Source organism: Sceloporus occidentalis, unplaced genomic scaffold (genome assembly GCF_023333645.1).
Source record: "Sceloporus occidentalis isolate IW3139 unplaced genomic scaffold, rSceOcc1.0.p SCAF_35, whole genome shotgun sequence".
In the NCBI taxonomy this organism is placed as follows: Eukaryota; Metazoa; Chordata; class Lepidosauria; order Squamata; family Phrynosomatidae; genus Sceloporus; species Sceloporus occidentalis.
This window is the reverse complement of record NW_028317015.1, coordinates 7,798,098-7,820,882: the sequence shown is the minus strand read 5'-3', so window position 1 is coordinate 7,820,882 and position 22,785 is coordinate 7,798,098. Positions and strand designations below refer to the sequence as shown.

General features: G+C 42.7%; 1 protein-coding gene across 1 annotated transcript; it reads left to right on the top strand.

Annotated features, from left to right (window-relative positions):
* Positions 1–674: 674 nt before the first annotated feature.
* LOC149298045 (proprotein convertase subtilisin/kexin type 7-like) lies at positions 675–19,077 on the top strand. Its single transcript, XM_089487902.1, has 15 exons — positions 675–1,097; positions 3,662–3,796; positions 4,312–4,477; positions 6,316–6,406; positions 6,813–6,867; positions 7,080–7,218; positions 7,528–7,628; positions 9,070–9,237; positions 9,331–9,432; positions 9,579–9,681; positions 16,008–16,164; positions 16,725–16,819; positions 17,147–17,234; positions 18,472–18,589; positions 18,754–19,077. The coding sequence occupies exons 1-15, from the start codon at positions 675–677 to the stop codon at positions 19,075–19,077; spliced, it is 2,265 nt and encodes a 754-aa protein (XP_089344028.1).
* The last annotated feature ends 3,708 nt before the right edge of the window (positions 19,078–22,785 follow it).

Below are 22,785 nucleotides of genomic sequence, written 5' to 3'. Positions count from 1 at the left end.
TGTATTAGTCTGTATCTGTCTGTGACCCAAACGGGCTTGGTTCTGTCTGAGGTGTTACGGGAGAATGCGTTGAGATGTATGAACCTGTCATTGGGGAGAAGCCGGGCGTGTGAAGAAAATCATTCACCCAACTAATGATTCATGAAGCATTCTTAGCTGGCTTCGCTGATTGTTCAAAGCCAATGGGAACGACTTGCTCTATTAATGGCTTTTATTTTTCGGTCATTATTAAATGTGAAATGGATACATTAAAAAAATCACAGGGGGAAATCAAAAAAAATAGTTGAACTGCTAAGCATAAAAAATATTACAGATCACCCTGTGACCAGCAGTATACTCTGGATAAAGTATTTCACGCAATTCTTCTGTAATGATGATCAATGATGCAACATCTTGTATATTAACCAGTTCCATCATTAGTCTTTTCAACAGAACTTGGACCTTACATGGTTAGTTTATTCTATAAGAAAGTCATGCCTGTCTTCCTGTGATATTCTCGCAGTATGGCACCTAAACACGTCACTGGTTATATGTGTATGTTCATTAAGAGTGGTTTCACCAAGATGATATAGATGGTTTTGCTAAAGTGAGAATGGGTTTACATGTCTCTTATAATGTTGTCCGCAGGTCCTGATGCCCATATCAGGTGGCTTCCTGTGTAATGGGCTACCACAATGTTTCTGTCGCATGCCTCTCAACTGTGCCTTTACATCCTACTCACTGGACTGGTCCTCGTCACTCCGCATACCCACACTGCCTGCTCTCCGCTCATCAATGACGCCCCTCGTTCTGGAGAAGAGCTGACATGGGCTGTTCACCTGGACCCAGCTGGGGGAGAGGAGGCGCTTGACACTCTTGCCGATGAACTCTCACAGGCTTCTGGACTTGAGAACCGAGGAGTGATAGGAGAGCTTAAAGACCGTTACTTGTTTGCTTATGTGGGCAGCGGCCAGTGCCTGGAGGATGCACGCAGACGAGCCCATGGCCTGTTCACCAAGCACAACCACGTGAGGTGGTACTCGGAGCAGAAGCTACTAAAGAGATCTAAACGAAGTTTGCACTTTAATGACCCCAAATACCCCCTACAATGGCACTTGGTGAGAGGCTATTTCTCCTTAAAATACTGCTTCTTACTCCTATTTTGTTTCGTTTTGTTTTCTTGCTGTTTAGTGGCATTTCAGCACCAAATGTCTATGCTTTCTTTGGGTGTGTATTCATGGAATACAAAAAGAAATAGGAATCATTTAGCAAAGTGTTTTCTAAGTGGTGTGTGTATGTATAGTGATGGAGTCCGTCTGTGAGTGTGTGTATACTGTAGTATCAGAGTCAATGTGTGTGTGTGTGTGTATACTGTAGTATCAGTGTGTAATATGTACAGTGCTGGAGTCGGTGTTTTTGTAAGTGAGTCAGTCAGTGTGTCCGTGTCCATCTTGTTACCTTGTGCAGTGGTATATATGTATAGTTTTATCCTGTGTGTGTATGAGTATGGTGGTGTTTCTGTTAGTGTGGCATTAGTATGTGTGTGTTAGCATATGATGTTAGCATGTATGTACGTGAGTGTAGATGTTAGCCTGTGTCTGTTACGGCATGGTGTTAGAGTGTGTAAATGTATGGCAAGGCTCGACAAACCCAGAGCGCCAGATTGGGTAATATATAAGAATAAAAACATGATGGGGAGGGGGGGGGGGTCCTAACTTTTTTTAGCTGGCTTCTAGATCCAAACTCCACAAGTTGCAGAGCAATATTTAGGTAGCTTTATGAGCAGCACCTCAGTCTGGCTGATGAAAGAAAAAAATGGGCTAGAAGGAGGAGAGAGCAAGGTAAAGAGAAAACAGAAGCCGATGAGGGAAATGAACCAGTAAGCCGTACACTCCGCCTGCAGCCTTGTAACCTTAGAAGAGAATAGAGCATTAGAAGATGACACATAGGAGTAATAACATTACACATATATATGACAAAATATAGTTGTTGTGGTTAATAAGTCCCTATAGGAAACAGAGTTTGGACGGGAGGGTGTTTGAATGTCCCTGAGATCACTACAGGAGCTTCACTATACCATGGAGGTGGAAAGTTCTAATCAGGGAGGACTTTGGTTTTCCAGTTCACATCAGGAAGATTTAAGTAGCTGGTTGTGCCCGGAGTGCAGATCTTCTAAACTCCCGATTGGGATTATCTTTAAAACAAGTAGTTGAGGAGCTAACTCGTAAGGAGGCCATATTAGATTTAGTGTTCGCAGATGGAGATTTCTTAACGGAGATTTCTGTAGGTGAAAGTTTGGGATCTAGTGATCATCAGTCTGTGTGGTTTAATGAATGAACAGTGACTGAGTCACACCACACAAAAACAAAAGTTTCAGATCTTAGAAAATAATTTAGACATCTAACATCACGTGGGTTTCAAGATGAAAAACAACATGGGTTTACTTCAGGAAAATCAGCCAGACTAGTCTTATTGATTTTTTTTGTTTGGGTGACTAAAATAATAGATCAAGGCGGTGCAGTAGAAATTTCGTATCTGGATTTCAGTAAGTAGAAAACTTATCAATAAACTGCAATCTCTGGGTTTAGATCCCAATATTGTTCAATGGATCAGGCAGCGGCTGAGTGACAGACAGAGGGTTATAGTGAATGGAGTATTGGGAGCGATGTTTTGTTACCAGTGGGGTACCTCAGGGATCTGTACTTGGACCCGTTCTCTTTAATATTTTTATTAGTGATATTGCAGAAGGTCTTGATGGAAAGGTATGTCTGTTCGCTGATGACACAAACGTTTGCCACATGATTGATGTTCCTGGAAGGATAAGCCAAATGGCAAATGATTTAGGTAAACTGGAGAAATGGTCAGAGCTGTGGCAACTGGCATTTAATGTGGATAAATGCAAAGTAATGCACCTGGGGCAAAAAAAACCCAAGGGCAGAGTATAGAATATTTGGTACTGTCCTAACCTCAACGTGCGAGGAAAGGGATTTAGGGGTAATTATTTCTGAGGATTTAAAGGTAGGCAGACAATGCAGTAGAGCAGCAGGTAATGCTAGCAGAATGCTTGGTTGTATAGCGAGAGGTATTAGCAGTAGATAGAGGGAAGAGCTCATGCCGTTGTACAGAGCACTGGTGAGACCTCGCTTGGAGTATTGTGTACAGTACTGGAGACCGGATCTCCAGAAGGATATAGAAATGTTGGGAAGGGCTACTAAAATGGTCCATGGATTACAGGATAAACCTTACCAGGACAGGTTAAAGGATCTTAACATATATGGGCAGCCAGTTTCGCGTGATAAGAAATATATCTGCGTAATGGAGGAACAGGCGTGAAGTGCCATAGCATGTGTTTGCTCTGAATAACATGATCTGCTGCCCTGATAAACAGGAGTTTGTTTGTGTTTCCAGTTTACATGAGGATGTGGTTTCTCCGACCCATCCGCCTTTTATCTCCATTAGAAACTCCCTACTACACAGAACTTTCTCATTTAACCCCTCGCATCACTTCATGTCCAATCCCACAATCATAAAATGGTCACCATTGATTTAACCAGATCTGCAGAATCCCGCATGGGTTGCGTTTTACTTTTTTACATATCTGTGTGTGTATATATTTTATTTTTCATTATTCATATTTATTAATTTTTTAATGCTGCTCTTCTACTTTTACTTCTCACTACAGCACAACAGACACAACCCCGGGATGGACATCAATGTTACCGGGGTCTGGGAGAGGAATGTGACAGGCCAAGGGGTCACAGTGGTGGTTGTCGATGATGGAGTCCAGCACACAATCCAGGATATCCAGCCCAACTATGTGGGTATCTAGTGATTTAGTATCAATAAAATGGTATGGAAAGCTCTTGTTGTGTAGATCCCAGGGTAGAGTGCATGGTGTACCTGCATCGGGAGTGACGGAGAGATTACATTTAGTGATACCGGAGGGATAACATGTTACAGAGAATCATTTTATCATAGAAATCATGGCGTACAGACTTAAGGACATTTATCAAGACTATGAGCAAGAGTTGGAGCACTTTGTATCTACTGTAATGTCCTACATGTACAAACAAACCGCTCCGTACTTGTATGGAGTAGTTCTTTTCACAAAGGTCAACATTTTGAGCAATTAGAATCAATTTACTGGTTTCCATGTTTATTACTCCAACATTGTATCCCAAACGTGATCCAATTTGCCTTGATGAATATTACCCTTGGAGGTTTCCATGAATACTGATGAAGTCTGTGTATGAACCATTAGCGTGTGATATTGACAGATGTGATGGGAGCAGGATAGAACAGGATTACAAAGTGTAACTTTATCCGTTATAGAGTCCTGAAGGCTCCTATGACCTGAACTCTAATGATCCAGACCCAATGCCACATCCAGATGGTAGCAGCGATAATCATCACGGGACCCGATGTGCAGGGGAGATTGCCGCCGTCCCCAACAACAGCTTCTGCGCAGTCGGAGTAGCCTATGGAAGCAGGATTGCTGGTGCGTGAGTCCGGGACTGGGCAGCAGGGGGCGCTCCTGTACAGTTAATTCTTCTCTCCACATTTATCCGGTGTCCCCTCCTGATGCTCCCTCATGATCCATGTATTTGCTACCAAATACGTCAAACCCACTACATTCACTTAATTTGAAATACTACTTTTACACATTTTGTTATGAAGGGCCGTGCCCGCCGGGGTTTTCCTGCCAGCAAGAGTAAATTTGTAATGCATGTTTTAATTAATGAGATGACAATGAAGAAATGTCATCACTTTAACGACGCATGAAAGAGGGGAGACCCGGTTTCTTGAAAGAGAAAGATGCTTGGACTGGAACTTTGTAAAACACAGTCACGTCTTTTAATAAAAGGAGCATTAAAATACTGTAATAGCACATGTGAAAAACTGCTGTCCGTTGTGGATTCAGTGGGGTTATATATAATACGTGACAGTTCTATTTTTAAAGAGTTATATCGGCATAGGAAAAGCCATTATAATAAGGGCTAGGCAAAAATAAAAAACTATGCTTTTCATGTGGATTATTGTGCTGCGTGGAGATCCTCTCTACAAAGCTTATTAACGATCCAGCGTGCAGTGCCAGCTTATTAACGATCCAGCGTGCTGTGCCAGCTTATTAACGATCCAGCGTGCAGTGCCAGCTTATTAACGATCCAGCGTGCAGTGCCAGCTTATTAACGATCCAGCGTGCTGTGCCAGCTTATTAACGATCCAGCGTGCTGTGCCAGCTTATTAACGATCGAGAGTGCTGTGCCAGCTTATTAACGATCGAGAGTGCTGTGCCACCGCAACGCGTTTCTTTGTTGGATTCACATGCGCAGAAAGGACCTCGGTGCTGCATCTGAGGTGCCACAACCCCGTAGTAGGACATTTATTCCTGCCATTTGTAATTGACTTATACAGTGTACTAAGCCTTGAGCATTTTCTAGCTTTGCATTTACACACCTTCATTTAGTAACAAGTTGGCGTACAGCCATGGCATGTACCGAGGAGGATGATGAGTATATCTGTATTGTACTGGCTTTTTTTGGCCAGTTTTTGTGTGAGATGGCTACTTCAAGGTTTATAGTCTTATCTAAAATTGCACTCCCTTCTATACACAATTTGTGGCTCGATAGAAGAATTCCAATGAATAATTGGTGAGCGTGTTACACTTATATCTATATGTCTATAATACTGGCCACTCTGCACCGAACCATGCTTTCTGAGGACCCCATCCAGTATTTCCAGCTACATACATCCCACGAGCCTGGTAATGCCTAAAAACTCTCTTGAACCTTCTTACTTAAGGGATGTTGAAATCAATTGAGTTTATCTAGAAAGAAGTTACAGGTGCCTGGAGGTACTCTGCAAATGGAGAGCTGTATATCCGCTCCCTGACTTCCTTTCACATCGCGAGCTTGTAAAGAGCTGTATAATACATAGTAAGATCAGTGAGATGTCTCCAAAGTCTCCTCGCCTATTAAGTAATGCATTATGCAGGACCAGTCCAGTCCTTCTCCTTGAAGAAATTTGCCACTGTTGGTCATTCATAATGAATAGTGAAGTGAGGGAACTGAACCCACAACTCTCCTGCAAACTCTCCCGCTAGCTCTCGCTTTAGTGAATAGACCCATGGCGAGCACACAAATAAGTACACCATGTGTTACATACGTGTTTAGAAGATGTTGGACGTGAACGTCTGTGAACAGATTTCCAAATGGCTCAAACAGTCATTAGAACTGGGCTGGCCATTTAAGACGATTCCGACACGCCTGTTGATGGGATCCATGCCCCGCCCCACAGACCCCGTGTACTTCATGTATCCTTTTATTTTTTTCTCAGGGATACGTGTTCTGGACGGTCCTCTCACTGACAGCATGGAGGCAATAGCTTTCAACAAACATTATCAGATTAATGATATCTATAGCTGCAGGTGAGCTCTACTACGTTCTGTACTGTGTGTACTCATCTGTGTTTATATTGTGCGTTGTTTCAGACACTTTTGTATAGATTGCTTGGGATGTTGCCAGAGGCCTAAAGTGTTTTTGTTTTGTTCACTTACTTTTGTGGTTATATTTACCTTTACGGTACGATTGAGTTCTTTGGGGCTTTAGGTTTAATGAAGTTAGAAGTGTTTGGTGTCTTAGCACGTGTTCCTCCATTTCCTTCCCCTGGAGAAGGATCGGCTCAACGATACTCACAATGCAAGCTCACTGGAGTTGGCCTTTTTGTCATACATAGTAAAGTCAGGGAGCTGAAACGCCATCTCACACTCCACATTTCCCAAATAACCCTAACATGGTAAAACTTACCAAATTTGTATTGTCTTCCTTTTACAGTTGGGGTCCTGATGATGATGGGAAAACAGTTGATGGACCCCACCAGCTGGGGAAGGTACTCCGTTTCACTATCCATTTGCCAACATGATCAGTCATATGCAGCACTATTCTCCCCAGTCCTATTTGGATCAGGGCTATCCTCTGACTTTCATACTTGCCTGGCTGCTATCGCTGTAAAGTTGTGAGATTTATTAATTGTCAATCGGCGCAAAGGCAAATACTGATCTCTACTACTCGCGCTTCACAACGCTTTCTCTTTCTTTTTAGGCTGCCCTCCAGCATGGCGTCATCGCTGGACGGAAAGGCTTTGGAAGCATTTTTGTGGTTGCCAGTGGCAATGGAGGTCAATACAATGACAACTGTAACTATGACGGTTACGCCAACTCCATCTATACAGTTACTATAGGTAACTATACAAAATTGGACATACCTGACCTTCGTGACCTTTATACACTATTTCTTCAGTACAGAACAGATGTGAGCACAGGCATTACTATAGTACAAATCCTTTACATTTGTTTAGCTATTGGAACTACCATTGGCAATGCAAAGTGCTGACTTGCGGAAGTATTATGTTCTATGGAGACATCATACGAACAGTTTTAGTAATTTTAACAAAGTACATTTGGTCAAGGGGGTCCAGAGTCCTCAGGACATAATGGTTTTAAATGCACTTATAATTGTTATACAGTTACTGTGGTTGGTCTAATTGCAGGAGCTGTCAATGAGGCTGGTAGAGTGCCGTTCTATGCGGAGGAGTGCGCATCAATGTTAGCAGTGACCTTCAGCAGTGGAGACAAAATGATGAGGAGTATTGTGAGTAACATCTGGAACGTGTTTTCTAGATGCTGCATTGCCCCTGTGTAAAATCTGGTTTATTAGATATTTTGTTGTAATTCCTTGCAACTCGTTCCCAGACCTGAACATTGTTACTTTCTAGGCTGTACCCCTTGTGTCCTTGGAATGTTATGTTCTGGGATAAACCTGTGGTCCCTGCTTCAGAGTAACATTACTTCCATGGCTATATGCCTCTTGCCCTCCTCAGAGCCTTTCTACGCTATACTCCCTGCTGCCTCTCCGCATTGTTCTACCTGTACGCACACGGCATGTACACTTTTACCCATATGTCCTGTTTTCCTCTGTCCTCCTGCTTAATTGCCCTATTTGTGCCCTTTTGACAATATCCCTACTTTGAGAATTATCTGGAGTCGGTCACAGTACAAAAGGAAACGGGCCTTGTCACGGAGCTGGATAGTCCGACCGACTACCTCCGCTGACTTGTGCTTCCTTAGCCTGGGAGAACGCGCTCTTTCCCAGTTACTAGCCGAGACTCGGTGTAGGGTACAAACAAAATGCTTTATTTTTCACACGCGGGGCTGGACATAGCCAGCAAAGCACACATTAACATAAAACAAGATATTGGGATACAAACCGCTCCCTTAATCTGCTTTTAGTCAGTAGCGTCAGTAACGGGATTAATAATACAGTGGGGTCCCACTATCTATTACTGGCCGAATTCAGTTCCAAGGTTTGGCCGGGATAAATTTCTTTAGTAGTGGAACTGGGGGGGGGGGGACTGACTTATACAACATATAGTACACCATGGGGTGGGGGGGGGGGGTCCGACATTAAACTAAAACAATGTTGGTCACTTCCTGGTTGCATATGCTGGCTGTCTGCCACAGATAATCCCCTCAGCAGGTGATGAGACGATATACTTCTGGAGGGTCCTCACAGAAGTAAAGATGAATTCCATTACACCCCCATTTACCATTCCCTCAAGACTTGCATACATTCCAACAAAGCCATTGCACCGCACCTCTGGTTACACTTGATCTGTATAATTAAAAAATTAGCAGATTCCTGTCATTCCCAGATAATCATGTTTAAACAAACATTTTCGCAGAGGCACTTTTAGTGATATCAAGTCGTTTCATGGCCCTGGTTTGCCCTGAGAGTACAGGGACCTTTCTTCTTAATGTACTTCTGTTGGCTGCCTTGAAATCCTGTATGTTTCACGTTGGAAGGGGGTGGCAAATCAGTCCAGCCTGGCCACTTAATGTTCCAGATGTTCTTTGAATGCTACAGCATAGGATCTTTTGTTTCATTTATATAGACCCTTCCAAAGAACCAAGGTAGACATTTCTCATCAGGGTTTGCCCTCATAGCCTTCAGAATTCTACATACATTTTACATTATTGTTAACCTTAGGTTCTATTTACCAAAATCTACTGCTCTTTCTATACCTTTTCCCCAGGTGACTTCAGATTGGGACCTACAAAAGGGGACAGGGTGCACAGAAGGACATACGGGAACCTCAGCAGCTGCCCCTATTGCTGCTGGGATGATCGCGCTAATGCTACAAGTACGTCCATGTCTGACCTGGAGGGATGTCCAGCACATTATCGTGTTCACTGCCACCAAGGTACCGGGGGGAGCAAGCTTTCAAGGTTCTTCTGTATAATTCTTGCCTGAGGTTTTAGTCTCTGACACTCTCACCGTGTCTTTACCCCTGTAGTATGAAGACTATTTGTGGGAAACCAATGGTGCTGGTTTTAGTCACAGTCATCAGCATGGCTTCGGTCTGCTGAATGCTTGGCGACTCACGAATGCAGCTAAGGTGAGCCTCTGTTAATTTTATTGTGATAAAGACGTACATTCGTGGTTTCAATGAAGAAACCCTCGGGTCCAGCTTCACTCATCACCATATGCTGGCTTGTACAGGCACAAGGAAGCCAATGGTCGTTAATTGATTTTCTCTTCTAGGTCTGGGAATCTGTACCCTATTTAGCCTCCTATGTAAGTCCTGCGTTTAAGGAGAACCGAAACCTCCCGCTACTGCCTAGCAGACTGGAACTGAGCTGGAACGGTGAGTCTAGAAGCCTTTTCATTTCATATTTCAGGAAGTTCTTTGCTCTGGATTTCACCAAAAGTCTAGTTATTGGTGGTAGCCAATTTCAAAGGTATTGAGTACAGATTTTGAGGAGCAAGTATGGGTTTAGTGCTTTAAAGTGTTTCCGCGCATGGGTCCATCTCAGCTACTTAATAACAGAAAATGGGTTCGTACTCTGAGGCATCCAGATTGTGAAATTTTGGATTTTTGTGCATCTTTGTGCTGCATTTATTACATCTTGGCACCGGTAAAGTGAACCAAACTTTGTGTCAAATTTGCTTTAAGACTTTTAAAGAATGATTCTAGTGCAAAATGATAAAAGTGGCCAAAAGAGCGATCCAGCCAGCAGAGACATTACGGGAGCTGCTCTGGTGATAAGACCATATTCTGTAGTGAAGTTCTGAGCTGGCCCAGGGCTAATTTCATTCCTCTGCAGAAAAATAGCCTCCCCTTGTGCAAAAGTATTCTTTCTTACAGCCGGTGCTGCCCTGGGTCTCTTCTCTACCAGACTTTTTACAAAAATGATTATACAGAGAACACTCGGCTACATTGTAGTGAAGAATGGTTAATGCATGTATCCTATATATATAATGACACGTGTGCCATTTACTCGCTTTGTTGGTAGTATGGGGGCACAGGGCACTTTTTCTCTTTTTATAATGCATCGCCACCAATATTTAGCCCAGCATGACTACATTGGGTATTCTTTTTAATGTAGAATAAACAAAACTTTTACTGGCTTTGCCTTTGTTCGGCCATCACACAAATTTAGCTAAATGCTGGCGGAAGATCTATAAACCGTTATCATTTTGCCTGCCGAGGGGTATCGCGATAATCCCTGTTCTCCCAGGTCAGCTCCGTCTCTTCCCAACGCGGCTCTAATCACGATGGGGTTATGGTATATTTCTAAAAGTCGGAGCCGGCGCGTTGATGGCAGAGCCTACACAGATCCGGCCGTTTCCTAGAATATACTCATAGAACGTGGTGTGTGGTCTTCCATGAACTATTGAAGGGAACCTCGCACTTAAATAATGATTTTCTATGCAGGCACCAGGGCTGTGAATGTACTTTCATCTCACTGTTTAAATGTTTTTTTATTAATGATCTATGTATTTTAGAGTTTGTCACGGCATATTTTTATTAAAGCAACACTGCCCCCTTCAATGGATGAGGGGCAGAATAAATGTCATTTATTACGAGTCAGGATAATTAGATTAACCCTTTGCGGTTGTAATTGCATCCTCGTCATACACACGTTCTGTAAATGCCTTTAAAAAAATATGTAAATATACGTATTATGTTCCTAAGCATGTTAGCTAAGATAACGTAAATGAACAAGAACATAAGGTGGCAGATGTATCGGTAACTTATAAACGCAGAGGCTTCTGCATAGAAATATAGAAAGTGATTGCGGTGTAGTTTAAATAGCTGTCTTATTACCATGGCAACCAATGAAACTTGGCAGTCAGAGGGACCATTGCATTGGCTGATCTGATAATAAAACTACTTTTTTTTTATTCGTAATTCCCATGAAATGTGATGCATTTTCTTTCCATTTCCTGATTTCTTTTCTTTCAAGTTAGTCCTATGGGGCAGCTGGTATTGCATTAGCCCTGTAAGCATGAATGGCGGCCGGTGGGGTAAATCCTAAAGAATGGCTGTCCATACATGCGCAGACTCCTGGCGCACCTTTAGACACCTTTACCTTATACACGTGGGGAGAAGCAGAGCTCTTTAGCTAGAGAGAAGTTATCAATGAGTCAAAAACTGTCCGTTTCAGTAATGCGTTACAATTGGGCGTTGCTATCGCTTCCAACCTTCTGCCCGAGTTTCATGAAATCAGTGGAGATCATGAATCGGCTACACGGACTTCACAATTCCATGTATGGGAATATGTGTCTTGCTAAGAACCCCGTGTTGCTGTTGGTCGAAATCATTTAGATTGCCTTCAAACTCAGACAGCTTTTATTCTCATTAGTGGCATTAACAATGCAGGCGTATAGCAGGACCCAAGGGGGCCGAGGGGATGTGCCGTTTTCTTCTTTAAAAGCCACGCATTCTACAAAGTTGTTGGTTTTTTTTTTCAGAGCCTGTAGGGAAAAGACTTGTTTTGCCAAGAAAATGCTCTCGGTTAATTTCTTCTGTATTTTGATTTGCGGGTGTAGCCCTGAGCCCTGGCTGTATGCTTGATATTCACAGAATAATCCTTGTGTAAATCCAATCATTAATCACGTCCCCTTTCCAAAGATTTGCAGGGACTTCTTTACTTCATTAATTCTGGTTATTAGTGCAAATCACCAAATTATCGGAAACCTTCTACAAAACTGTGGGGTCGGTTAACCCCGCGTGTGACCGAGAGTTCAGTAGTTAATATAAGATGCTGTATGAGTGAGGGGGGGAGGGTTCTGCCACTGTCTGTCGGGGGCAAGCTTCTAGGCGGTGTGTTTATGGGGTACAGTTGGCATACTTTGCTTCCCCTGGGTACCTGCCAAGCTCCGCTCGGGATTCGGTCTCTGCCCTTTTTAGGTAATGTTTAGAGCTTCTGACTTGGACGGCAAAAAATGTGGAGAGAAGAAAGTAATGTGGAGGGGGGCGATGGGGAGGAAGCGATGGAGTGAGATGTGAAAACAGAGAGCTCCAAAGCCTGAATGTCGTTCTAGGAGGTGCTGATGTAATGGAGGTTAAAAAATGGTTATGGACAAATAAACCACCGTGACTGTAGCTTTTTATACGGTTTCAACATTGTCCCTTACCAGCCATCGTCTTCTTCCTTAGTCCTTCGGCTCAATGACTTTTACTTTCTTCCCCGTCCCCTCCAATATTTTTAAACGGAAAAGCACCGATTAGGTGCCTAGGACTGGATGCTTTGTTGCTGTATGTTTGAAGTACAATTCTGTAAAAACATCAAAAAAGAAGAGATGACCCGGTGATGATATTGGTGGAGTTATGGAGGAGTGATGTGAGAGACGCCGGATCACATGTAGGCAATGGGCGTCCGGCGGTGGGTTTAATTAACTATTGTGTTTTAAGAGGATTGTCGGTCCTCTACTTTAATACATACCTTTACCAGGAACACGGCACAAAGTGATGGGGCCCATCCAGCTGTCATGAGGGCCCCTATGTACATACATTTACCAGGAACACGGCACAAAGTGATGGGGCCCATCCAGCTGTCATGAGGGCCCCTATGTACATACATTTACCAGGAACACGGCACAAAGTGATGGGGCCCATCCAGCTGTGATGAGGACTCCCTGTTTCTATGGATGTTCTGTTAATCTAAGCAGCTCTGGTTGCCCGTGTGTGAAATCCTTACTCTCTTCAGGGCATTTGTGGGGCAAATAACTACAAGGTGCCTTTTTTCACAAAAATAAACATTTGTACATTGCACATGTCTGTAAATACATATATGCAGAGGTGGTTGGCAGTACTTTGTCATTAATGCCACTTACATGGGACCCACTCGTCCACCGTGACGCCTTGGGGGCCCCTCAGACCAAGGAGACCCTTGCATTGCCAGTTATTTTAATAGTTAAGAATGACACACAGATTAGTGAAAAATTATATATTTTCTTTTTACATTTTTCACATACTACGGGCTTCATTCCAAAAAGAAAAAAATGGCTGGTATTTTAGGCTACAGTTTGAATATTTTGGGGATATTTTTATAATGCATAATTATGCAGAGTTTTTCATTCCATTTGTTGCTATGGTGATAAAACAACCACTATTGGGGTACTGGAAATAAAGTGCTATTGATATTTATATGTATAGTCACACAGCATAAAAAGTTATGAAGTCCATAGTATGGTAGATTGAATATGTAACTCTGCTTCAAATAATAGTGAAATGACCAGTGATGTCTGAAATAGCGTTTCCCTTCATTATATGCCAGCTGATAGGATTTAGCAATAAATGGCTGATATTATTATAATTATATTAGCCATTCCCTATTAAATGGCATCTAACTCCGTGAACAGTATTCCTTTACGGTTCATCACAGCTGTCTTATTAATGTTAATGAAATATCTACTTTTTGTCTTAATTCATTAGCGGAGGTGTTAAAATCAAGAGCCCGGTGTCTGAAAACACAAACCAAATGTGTTATCTCTGTCTACTAGGATGTCTCCCATCTCATGTCTGTCCTTCTATGAAGCCCAAACACCTTTGCCCCCTCTTTTATGGCAGCTCAGAATATTTGCCCGCAGAATGGCTGTACACGTGTTCTACAGCCCCAGTAATATGTGTAGAAACGGCCCAATATGTGCTTATTAATATGATAGATTTCTCTTTCTCTTGCCCTATAGCTTTAAAGGGACGGTTTACTACACCCTACATCTGCACGTGCGCATGGGGTCCGAAGAGACCCCCACCCGCAGCCTTTGCTGAGCCAACATAGGCACTGTCTGGAGGAAAGAACACACCTCTTGCATGGAGAATAGCTGAAGGGTGGGGAAGGGACAAATACATATGGGGGGATTCTTCAGAATGGGAAACCATAAAATGTGCCGGTGAAGCCCTGTCCATGATGCAAACCCTGTAAACGGCCAGATGAAATATTGTATATGGCAAGGGTCTCAGACTCCCGCTCCAGACTGATTTTGATTCTTCATCTGATCACGAAACATTTATGTTTTAATGCAGTAAATGTCTGGCGTTTGATACCCTTATTCCGTGTGCTTAGAGACCCTGGACTTAGTTCATCTGCAACAGCTCCCTTCGGGGATTCTGAGCCCTTGCCAGGTGACAATGGGTATTTGCTTATATGTTTTTGAAATGGAAAATGCTTTTAGCTGAATGTGGATTTGGCTCAGGTAATGGGCCGATCTAAACAGGCTCTTGGCTGCGGCTAGAACTTGCTGCGACCGGTGTGACAAAATACCTCTATCGATGAAGATCTATCTCATCTTCGTTTATTTTTCACGTGTTCCTTTTGGATATAACAACCTTCGCCCTGCAGAATGTATTAGTGATTTACGTGCCGGTGGTGTGGACAGACTGCAGTAGGGTTTAATTGCTAGGAGAAAATGCGTTTGGCGACGACTCCGGTAGAAAGGATCTGGGTGAAGAGTTGGGAGCGAACACATTGGGAATCTCCAAAAAACAGGCTGAGGATGTGGCCATAGTGACTGGATTCCCAGAAATACCCGTTGGGTGACCGGCTGCCTTCTGTTCTGTATCTACAGATAATATCGTGTAGTGCTGGCTACTACCGCAGCGCCTTTACATCCTTCCTAGAACATGCCGCCTGCGTGCTGACAATAACCAGTCACTTGAATCTAGTTCTGCGTAGCTAGCAGTCTAGAAAGCAGCTTGCGTGACATGCAGGGTGTAGGAAGAGAATTTAGAGCTACGGTCCCGTAGCCCCGCGTCTCTGCTGCAGGGATCTGGTTCTGATCGGGCCACAGTTGGAAATTCTTGCTGTCGGGATGGGCTCCGTATATGGGAATTAGCGCGCACGCAAACAAATCAGATGCTGTTAGGGCGAGAAAATCCACAGTTATTCCTGCAGCCGAGTGAAGGTGGGGAAGCGGGGAGTCTGGAATATTCCAGATCTTCTTCTTTGTTACCGACCACCGTGTCCCCTGAGTTCCTTAATATCATTCTGTATTCCCCCCTGCTCTCGGCTCCCCTGCTTGCCGCACTCTCTTACTTTCTGTCTATATTATTATTTATTGTTTTATATAACACCATCAGCGCTGTACAACATAAACGGGACATAATAAGTAGTATATAGCGTAACAATTCAACTTACAGAAACAAGTGGAAGAAGGGCCCTGTTCAATACCCTCTTACATTGTATTGCCTTTGTTATTAGTGTTATTAATTTATAAAGAGCCAACCTATTAAACTGCCCTGTATTACAAACCCCAATAGGTCAAGATCTGCGTAAATCAGACAGGTCCGGCTCTGAGTGTCTTTGGAAGATGTTTGTGGCTGGAAGTAGGGAAAGGCAACACTGTTACCTTAATTTCAATGTTTTGTGCCACTTTTGGTTTTGTTGTGGTTGGAGAATAATAAAGGCTTTTACGCGCTGTTACTGGATCCCTTTGGTAATGTTATTGGACTATTTAGTTGGGTTTGCGCCTCAGCTGAAAGTTGCCAGGCCTTCCCTGGTTGCCTTATTTACATATGGTAAAGTTTTTAGGAAAATGGAATATACCTCAGATTTTACTTTGTACCCAAAAATTCTAAAAATCACTAACGCTATACGTGAGATATTCCGATGGTTAACATGAAGCGCGTTTCGCACCGGTGTTTTTGTTGTAGTCACTTCATCTCCTGTTCCTCTCGGCCTACAGTAACCTCTGCAGATCTAGAGCTTTCCGGAATGAAGACGCTGGAGCACGTTGCTGTGACCGTCACCATCACCCACCCGCGCCGCGGGGACCTGGAGATTCGCCTGTTCTGTCCAAGTGGGATGTCGTCGCTTGTTGGAGCCAAACGCAGTCTCGACACGTGGGTATCCACAGCAGGGGCTGCGCTGAAACGGGAGGGCCGACGGAACGGGTCAATGTGTAAATGTTATTTGCTAAAGTAACGTTTAGTGAAATTTAATTCTGAATGTAAAGAGTGCCGATTAGACTTGTACAAACTAAACTTTTTGTTTAGATTTTGGTCTTTTTGTTTTCAAAATTGGTCCTGAGGGCTTTTTTAGTTCGGAAATTAAATTCCTTGTCACTCACAATGTCTCTATAACTTCTTTGCCAACCGCTTCCAACTTGCTTCTTCTGTCTTCTGTATTTTTTTTGGTCTGCTTCTGCCAAGTAGCATCTGCGTTTTCTGGGCTTCCTGGAGTTCTTACGCAAAAGGGCAGAGCCTTCGCGCACCCCCTCCCCCGAGGAATGGGGGGTTTGGTATTCCTGTGTCTCATATTGTGAATATCAGTAAAATTCTAGGTATTCTTTGTAAAATTATCATTTTTTTTAATATACAGCAAACCTTTTATGGCGCTGAAGCTTCAGCCTGCTGTCTTCGTGTGCTCCTTACTTTGTGTATAATAGTCTCCTTTTTCTCAGGGACCCGAGCGGATACGCAGACTGGACTTTCTCCTCTGTTCGATGCTGGGGGGAGAACGCAGAGGGAACTTACAAATTGCTGATCAGTGATTTTGGTGAGTTTTCACTGGGTTAGCATTGTATGCTCATAAAGTGTAGGTATATGAAGAAGCCACTTCTCTAATATGGTGGAGTAAGGATGGTTGATAAGAACCATGTGTGCATGGAACATGGTCATCTCGTCTCTTTCCTGCACTCCGTATATGATGCGTTTCCCTGATTAAAAAGCCGATCAAACATACGGCCTGTGCAAACCACAAAAATAGACACAGAACGCGCTGTCCACCGTGATGCACGCACATGGATTGTGTTACCCCAGCTTACACGTATGATACGGAGTCGCGGTATTGCGTAACACGTGAGTTTATATTTCCCATTATTAGGAGATACCAAAGGAGGAGTTTTGCATCAGTGGCAGCTGACACTTTACGGATCAATGTGGACTCCCATGGACGTGGCAGATCGAAGAAGGTACATAGAGCGCATGCATTAACTTAGTTGCTTTTCTATGTGTTTATATATTAGTATGGATTACACGTTCATTTGTGTTTACGTTGTCTCAACATCTTACTTTGTACTGTTTTGTTTGATGATCCCAACGTATAGAAACACTTTAAATTACTTTTATAGAAGTTAGTTTAATCTTCTTCCCTAGTTGGGTACTCCGATTAACAATACGTATTGGTATTGCTGCAATGCTGATTGTGTGTTCCGATTGGGGAAGAACTTTTCCATCATTTCTGGAGCAGTTGAGGCCCCCCAGCTGCGCTGGGAGATATACCCGCTCTCTCTTTCATTGTGAAGAGTAACATTAGATGGTGTGAAGAGACTGTTTTCAAGGGCTGTTCCACCTAGAGTGCCTCATAAAATATCACCAGATAAGTGCAGCACCTTTATGCCAAAAACGATGTTGCATCACATCAGTATGACATGCTACAACCACTCCTTTAAACCAGTGGACCTTTGAGCAAACATCCCGTCTATAATGGAATTGACAGGCAGAACACATTAAGAGGTCTAGTCCATATGCTTGTGTCGCATGCCACTTGGTGCATCCAGCTGCTGCTCGCTTGCTGGGGCACTCAATCTGCTGCTGGAGTGTGGGCCATTGTCAGCCAGGGACTCACTGGGCATTCACACGGTGTGCCACCTCGGCGGCTATGGGCCGGAGTACATAATAGTTTAGGTATTTAGGGAAGTTGGGAGACAAAAGTCTAGGTCTAACAGCACGTTTCTCATGGTGATTATAATGTCTAAGATATCATCAAGTTCAATAACGATTGGGACAGGAATATGATCCAGTGTGTACACCAAGCAGTAAGTCCTTGTCGTTGGTTGTATTTCCAGTCTCCGGATTCTAGGAGCATTAATCCTTATTTCTTTTCAGGTTGTGTTGTTCAGCCGTGTATTGTTTGCTGTTGTCTGCTCGCTATATATTTGCTAATAATTCTTATCTTAATGACCACGGACTTTAATTTTGGCCAGCGTCACAATTATATTTCAGTATTATTTTAGGGTAAACCCACTGCATTTCAACATGAACTAAATTCCTGTTTTCATAAATTCAAAGAATCATAATTGCCTATTATTATTTCATATATATTGCGCCATCATATTCTCGCACTACTCGTGTCCCCTTTCTCCCTTCACTTTTCTTGGTACTACTCTAGAGAAGATTGACGGTTTCATTGTAAATTCTCTTTCTCAGGCTGGTGGAAGACGCTCAGGGCGGTCAGTACCTGAACAATAACTTCTCCCTCCCCTGTCCACCCGGTCTAGTGATCTCAGAGCAGGAGAAATATACAATCTCTAGCAACACTTTACGGGTAAAGATATATACATGAGAGCTATGTACCCCTGACATAAGTACTAATCCATCTTTTAGTTTGTTCACCTTTTTTCATATTTCCTTTCTTTTTAATACCTACCAATGATGCTTTCTTTATGTACTATGTCTTCATTTAATCATTTTCAAACGTTTATTCCCCAGACCCTTATGCTCCTGGGATGTTTTGCAGTGTTCTGGTCCTTGTATTATACCCTCGAGTTGTATCTCTCCCGGATTTCCAGCGTTAAAGACTTAGACTTGAGTTGCGAGGGACCTTCTTGTTTGTGGCCCCGAGGAACACCTAGTCCACACCAGCTAGAGGCAGGTAATGAAATCGAGACAGTGCCTCTATGCGGGGTGAAGGACATTGTTTCAGAGGATGAGGAAGAGGATGACAATTCTTCCTCCACCAGGAAAAACCAAACTAGAGCTGACTTTACAGATCGTGGGAAAGAGGATGAACGTGTTTCTGATACATTCTTGTAACTTTGAAGAGCCCGGATGAGGAGAATCTGCAGCGCAAAGCAGGAGGAAACACAGCAGTTACTTGTACCTTGATACGCAAGATTGTTATGGACATCAAGTACCTTCCAAACAAAATTGGACACCAGAGACATTCTGACTACTTATTGGAAACCTGATTCCGCAGCCCTGGGTTTTGTGTGTTGTGGATTGGTGACGTCACTTTAACTTACGCTGACACAGACTCAGACATTCTGAGAGGTAGAGATTTTCCTCCGGATCAGGGGCCTTTTTAACGTGATGCTGTGTACATTCTCAAATGCAGATTATTAGGGACGCCTCAGACACCTTGCGTTTATATAGCTTGAAGGGATGGTGCAGTATAAATTACTTTTTATTTGGTGTACATGAATCTGAATTTGATTCTGTTTTAATACGGGTGATAATTATTTATTTTAAACAAATTGCTGCTGTACATGTGATCCTAAAATTAGTTCTTTATACAAAATGCCAAATAATTATGTAGTAAATGTTTCTTTACCCTTTTACAAGGGGCGGTAATGAGTAAGTTTCTCCACTTAGTATTCGTCTCCTTGAGTGCCAGAGGATTCACCTTTGGTGGTTGGCCACCTGAACCTTGACTACCACCTTCCCTCAGTGATGGAGGAGCGTAGATTGTTCAAGGCGTGGAGCACCCCTTGCTTCTTACTTAGGCCTCAGAAAGGAACTGTCACCCCTGAGAGCTTTAATCAACAGAGAATAAAATGTTCTATGTTGTGTTTTTTTACCGATTTTGCGTTTCCATTGGCTGCCTTTTGAGCTTAGATTCCCAGCATGCACCTGCCTTCTTTCTCAGTGATTATCTATATTTCTTACTATCTGTAACTTAGTTTATAACTGGTGGAGAAATCATAAGACGGAATGGTTTGGATGTATGCTTTTATGTGCCTTATTATAACGAGCTCCACGGCAATTATGTCTAAATGTTTTATTTAACGATATGCTTTACTTAAAAACCACAATGAAGAGTTTAGGAAAAAGTCTGCATGCGTTCATGATTAAAGCTCTCATAGGCGACTTTTCTCTTTAACATGGAGGACACCTTTTAGGTCTCCTTGTTTTGTAAGTGAAAAACTACTAATATTGATTTTTTTTTTACATTTATTTTTTTCATGAGGTGCCAGCAACCTACATTCGGACCATCTGTAAACTTGTGGTATCTTCTGGCTACTTTATTGTAATTATATATGTTTTCAGTCTATGCATTGTTTCATGTTGTCGTTACTTTACTTGGAGCACAGAGTACCTGTTGAAATCTGCAAATATATAAAAATTAACTTGTATAGTTTCAAAAACAATGTTACTGTTTTTTGTGTTTTTGCTGAATATTGTATTCTCAATATTGCACAAAAATAATTTATTTTATATTTCTAGTTCGGCCTAAACAAGAAAAAAAAAAAAACTCTTCCAGTGACCGGTTAAGGTTAATTACTTCCATATATATTGGAGAGACCTCTTGTGGTTTTGGCTGTAGGGGAACTCAAATATCCGCCACTTGATTTTGCAGCAGGGGGACTGCTGTTGGCAAAGGACAGGATACGTCACTGGTGGGGAACCGCTGTGCCAACCGGTATCATCGCCCAGGACCAGCTCTTACACAGGCCGCTTCTTTGTGATGGTGGCTCTGCATAATCTTAGCCAGACCGTTGGTCTTGCTGAGTCTACTGTGCCCACCAGATATATGGAAGGGTAGATATAAACAACGAATGAGCCTGGCATTGGGCTTGATGCCAGTAATATTTTTCATATTTTATGGATACTGTAGTGTAATATAATGACGGGTACAGTCCATACAGTGTGCATTTTTTACACCTGTCAAACATTGCGGAAATAATTCTGAGACATTTGATCAGTACTTTTCAACCTTTCTCCAGCCAGGTACCCTTTCTGGAATTAAATGGGGTTTCCAGACTGGTCTGGACCTAGGTTGAAAAACCACCAATCTGGAGAGACGTTAGGAGAAACTGACCTCACGTGAGCAATGCATTTTTCTTCAAATACACTGTGGCCAAGAGAAAGGGTTAAATATAGGACTTGGTGTAAAGAATAGTAGAGCAAACATGCGCTACGTAACTTGAATCAAAGGTGCGCCTGTGACACCTACATTTATCAGATGTGAGGGTTGAAATCACACCTTTTGGGGCGCCCTGCCAAGAGTCTGCAAGTTAATAACGGGTCTTTCCATCTTATAAATGCCCGTATCACAGGTGCAGCTTCAAGGTATAGAACGCGTGTGATTACTCTACTATTTGTTACACGGAGACACTAAGGATCAGCAGGTTATTAAACAATGCACCCCACGCCTTCTTGGAGCATAGGAATACAAGACACTGGTGTACATTATTTATAGGCGCTAAGAAGAATTGAAGAAAACGAAATCATTTGCCTGTATGTGAGTGATGTGATCTAAATGCGCGGGGAATTTGAAGGAACGGTGATTACTTTCTTGTGGATTTTCATATGAGAGCAATAAAAGGTTTTCAATGACTTAGTCTGTGTTTTGTGAACATGCCTCGGCACAACTTACTGGCTGGAAACGTACCGTACGACAAACACACAGCTGTCTGAAAATCTTATATTATCTAAAACCTAAAATTATTTGAAAACATAACGTAATATGTCTCTACCCATGTGAGAGCTGGAGAGATGATACGACTATCCTATGTAACCATCATCCATCTACAGGGCACTTACCCCCCACATCTAGTGCAACTGTTCCCCTCCTGTAACGTCAGTAGAAGTGTATTGACATACAAAGTAACGTAACACACAGTGTATGATTTAAACAGGTTTATTTTGTCCAACAAAAATACAAAATTTCAGGTTTTATTTCTCATTTCAAAACAGCGCTCGTCAAAGGTGGTTTTGGTTAAAGATGTGGAATGGACTGAGGAGTTTGGTGCGAGGACACTACTGTGAAGCGTGATGGAGCAGGTGAAAAAAGTACTCGGTTATTGCTATAGTCAACCCAAGCTGATGTCGACTACAATTCCTAAGACTCTCTGTGACCAGCTGTATGGGGTTAATGAGGTTAGTAGTCCACAACAGTTGGAGGGATACAGGTTAGTTGTCGCTGTGGAAGAGCAAAGAGGGCATGGGGATGTGAGGTAGGGGTGATTGTAAGGGAAGAGTGGATTCAGATGTACAAGACATGAAGATGAGAGGATGAAAGGGTGCAGGATGATGATGTGTTATGGACATGATGTATTTGCTTGGCCATTTATCATATATAGGTGTTATGGCTAAGCAAGTGTTTGGGCCTAGCCTAGTAGCTCAGGAACTGAAGCAACCGATACAGAACAAGTGGTAAAGTGGGCACAGGAACCAAGTATAGATCTGACCTGGTGCAGGGGCTTTTCAGATACAGCAGTAACGGCCTTTTTCGCTTTAGCTGAGCTTTAAGTGTGAGAGGTGATGTTTAGCCCTATGGAAAAATTTGATTCCCTCATGTTATGTTATGTTATATTATTTCACTCCGCCTGTTTGGATAAAGGATGGATACTCATGTAACAGGGCTGACAGTCGCTTGGCTTACCCAGGGACAACCAACAAGTAACTCTGCAGCTTTTACACTACAAGTGCCGAGATTATCAGATGCTCAGAGGCTGGATGAGAATCTTTAGAGTTATAGTTAAATAGCAGCTGGAGAGCTTCTCGTTGGATGCCCCGAGT

What these genes read in the sequence shown, in the direction of transcription:
- LOC149298045 (XM_089487902.1), top strand. Translation starts at nt 675, where the DNA reads ATGTTTCTGTCGCATGCCTCTCAACTGTGCCTTTACATCCTACTCACT. An exon ending in AGGATATCCAGCCCAACTAT is followed by an intron (nt 3,797 to 4,311) that starts GTGGGTATCTAG and finishes TATCCGTTATAG; the next exon opens with AGTCCTGAAGGCTCCTATGA. An exon ending in GACCCCACCAGCTGGGGAAG is followed by an intron (nt 6,868 to 7,079) that starts GTACTCCGTTTC and finishes CTTTCTTTTTAG; the next exon opens with GCTGCCCTCCAGCATGGCGT.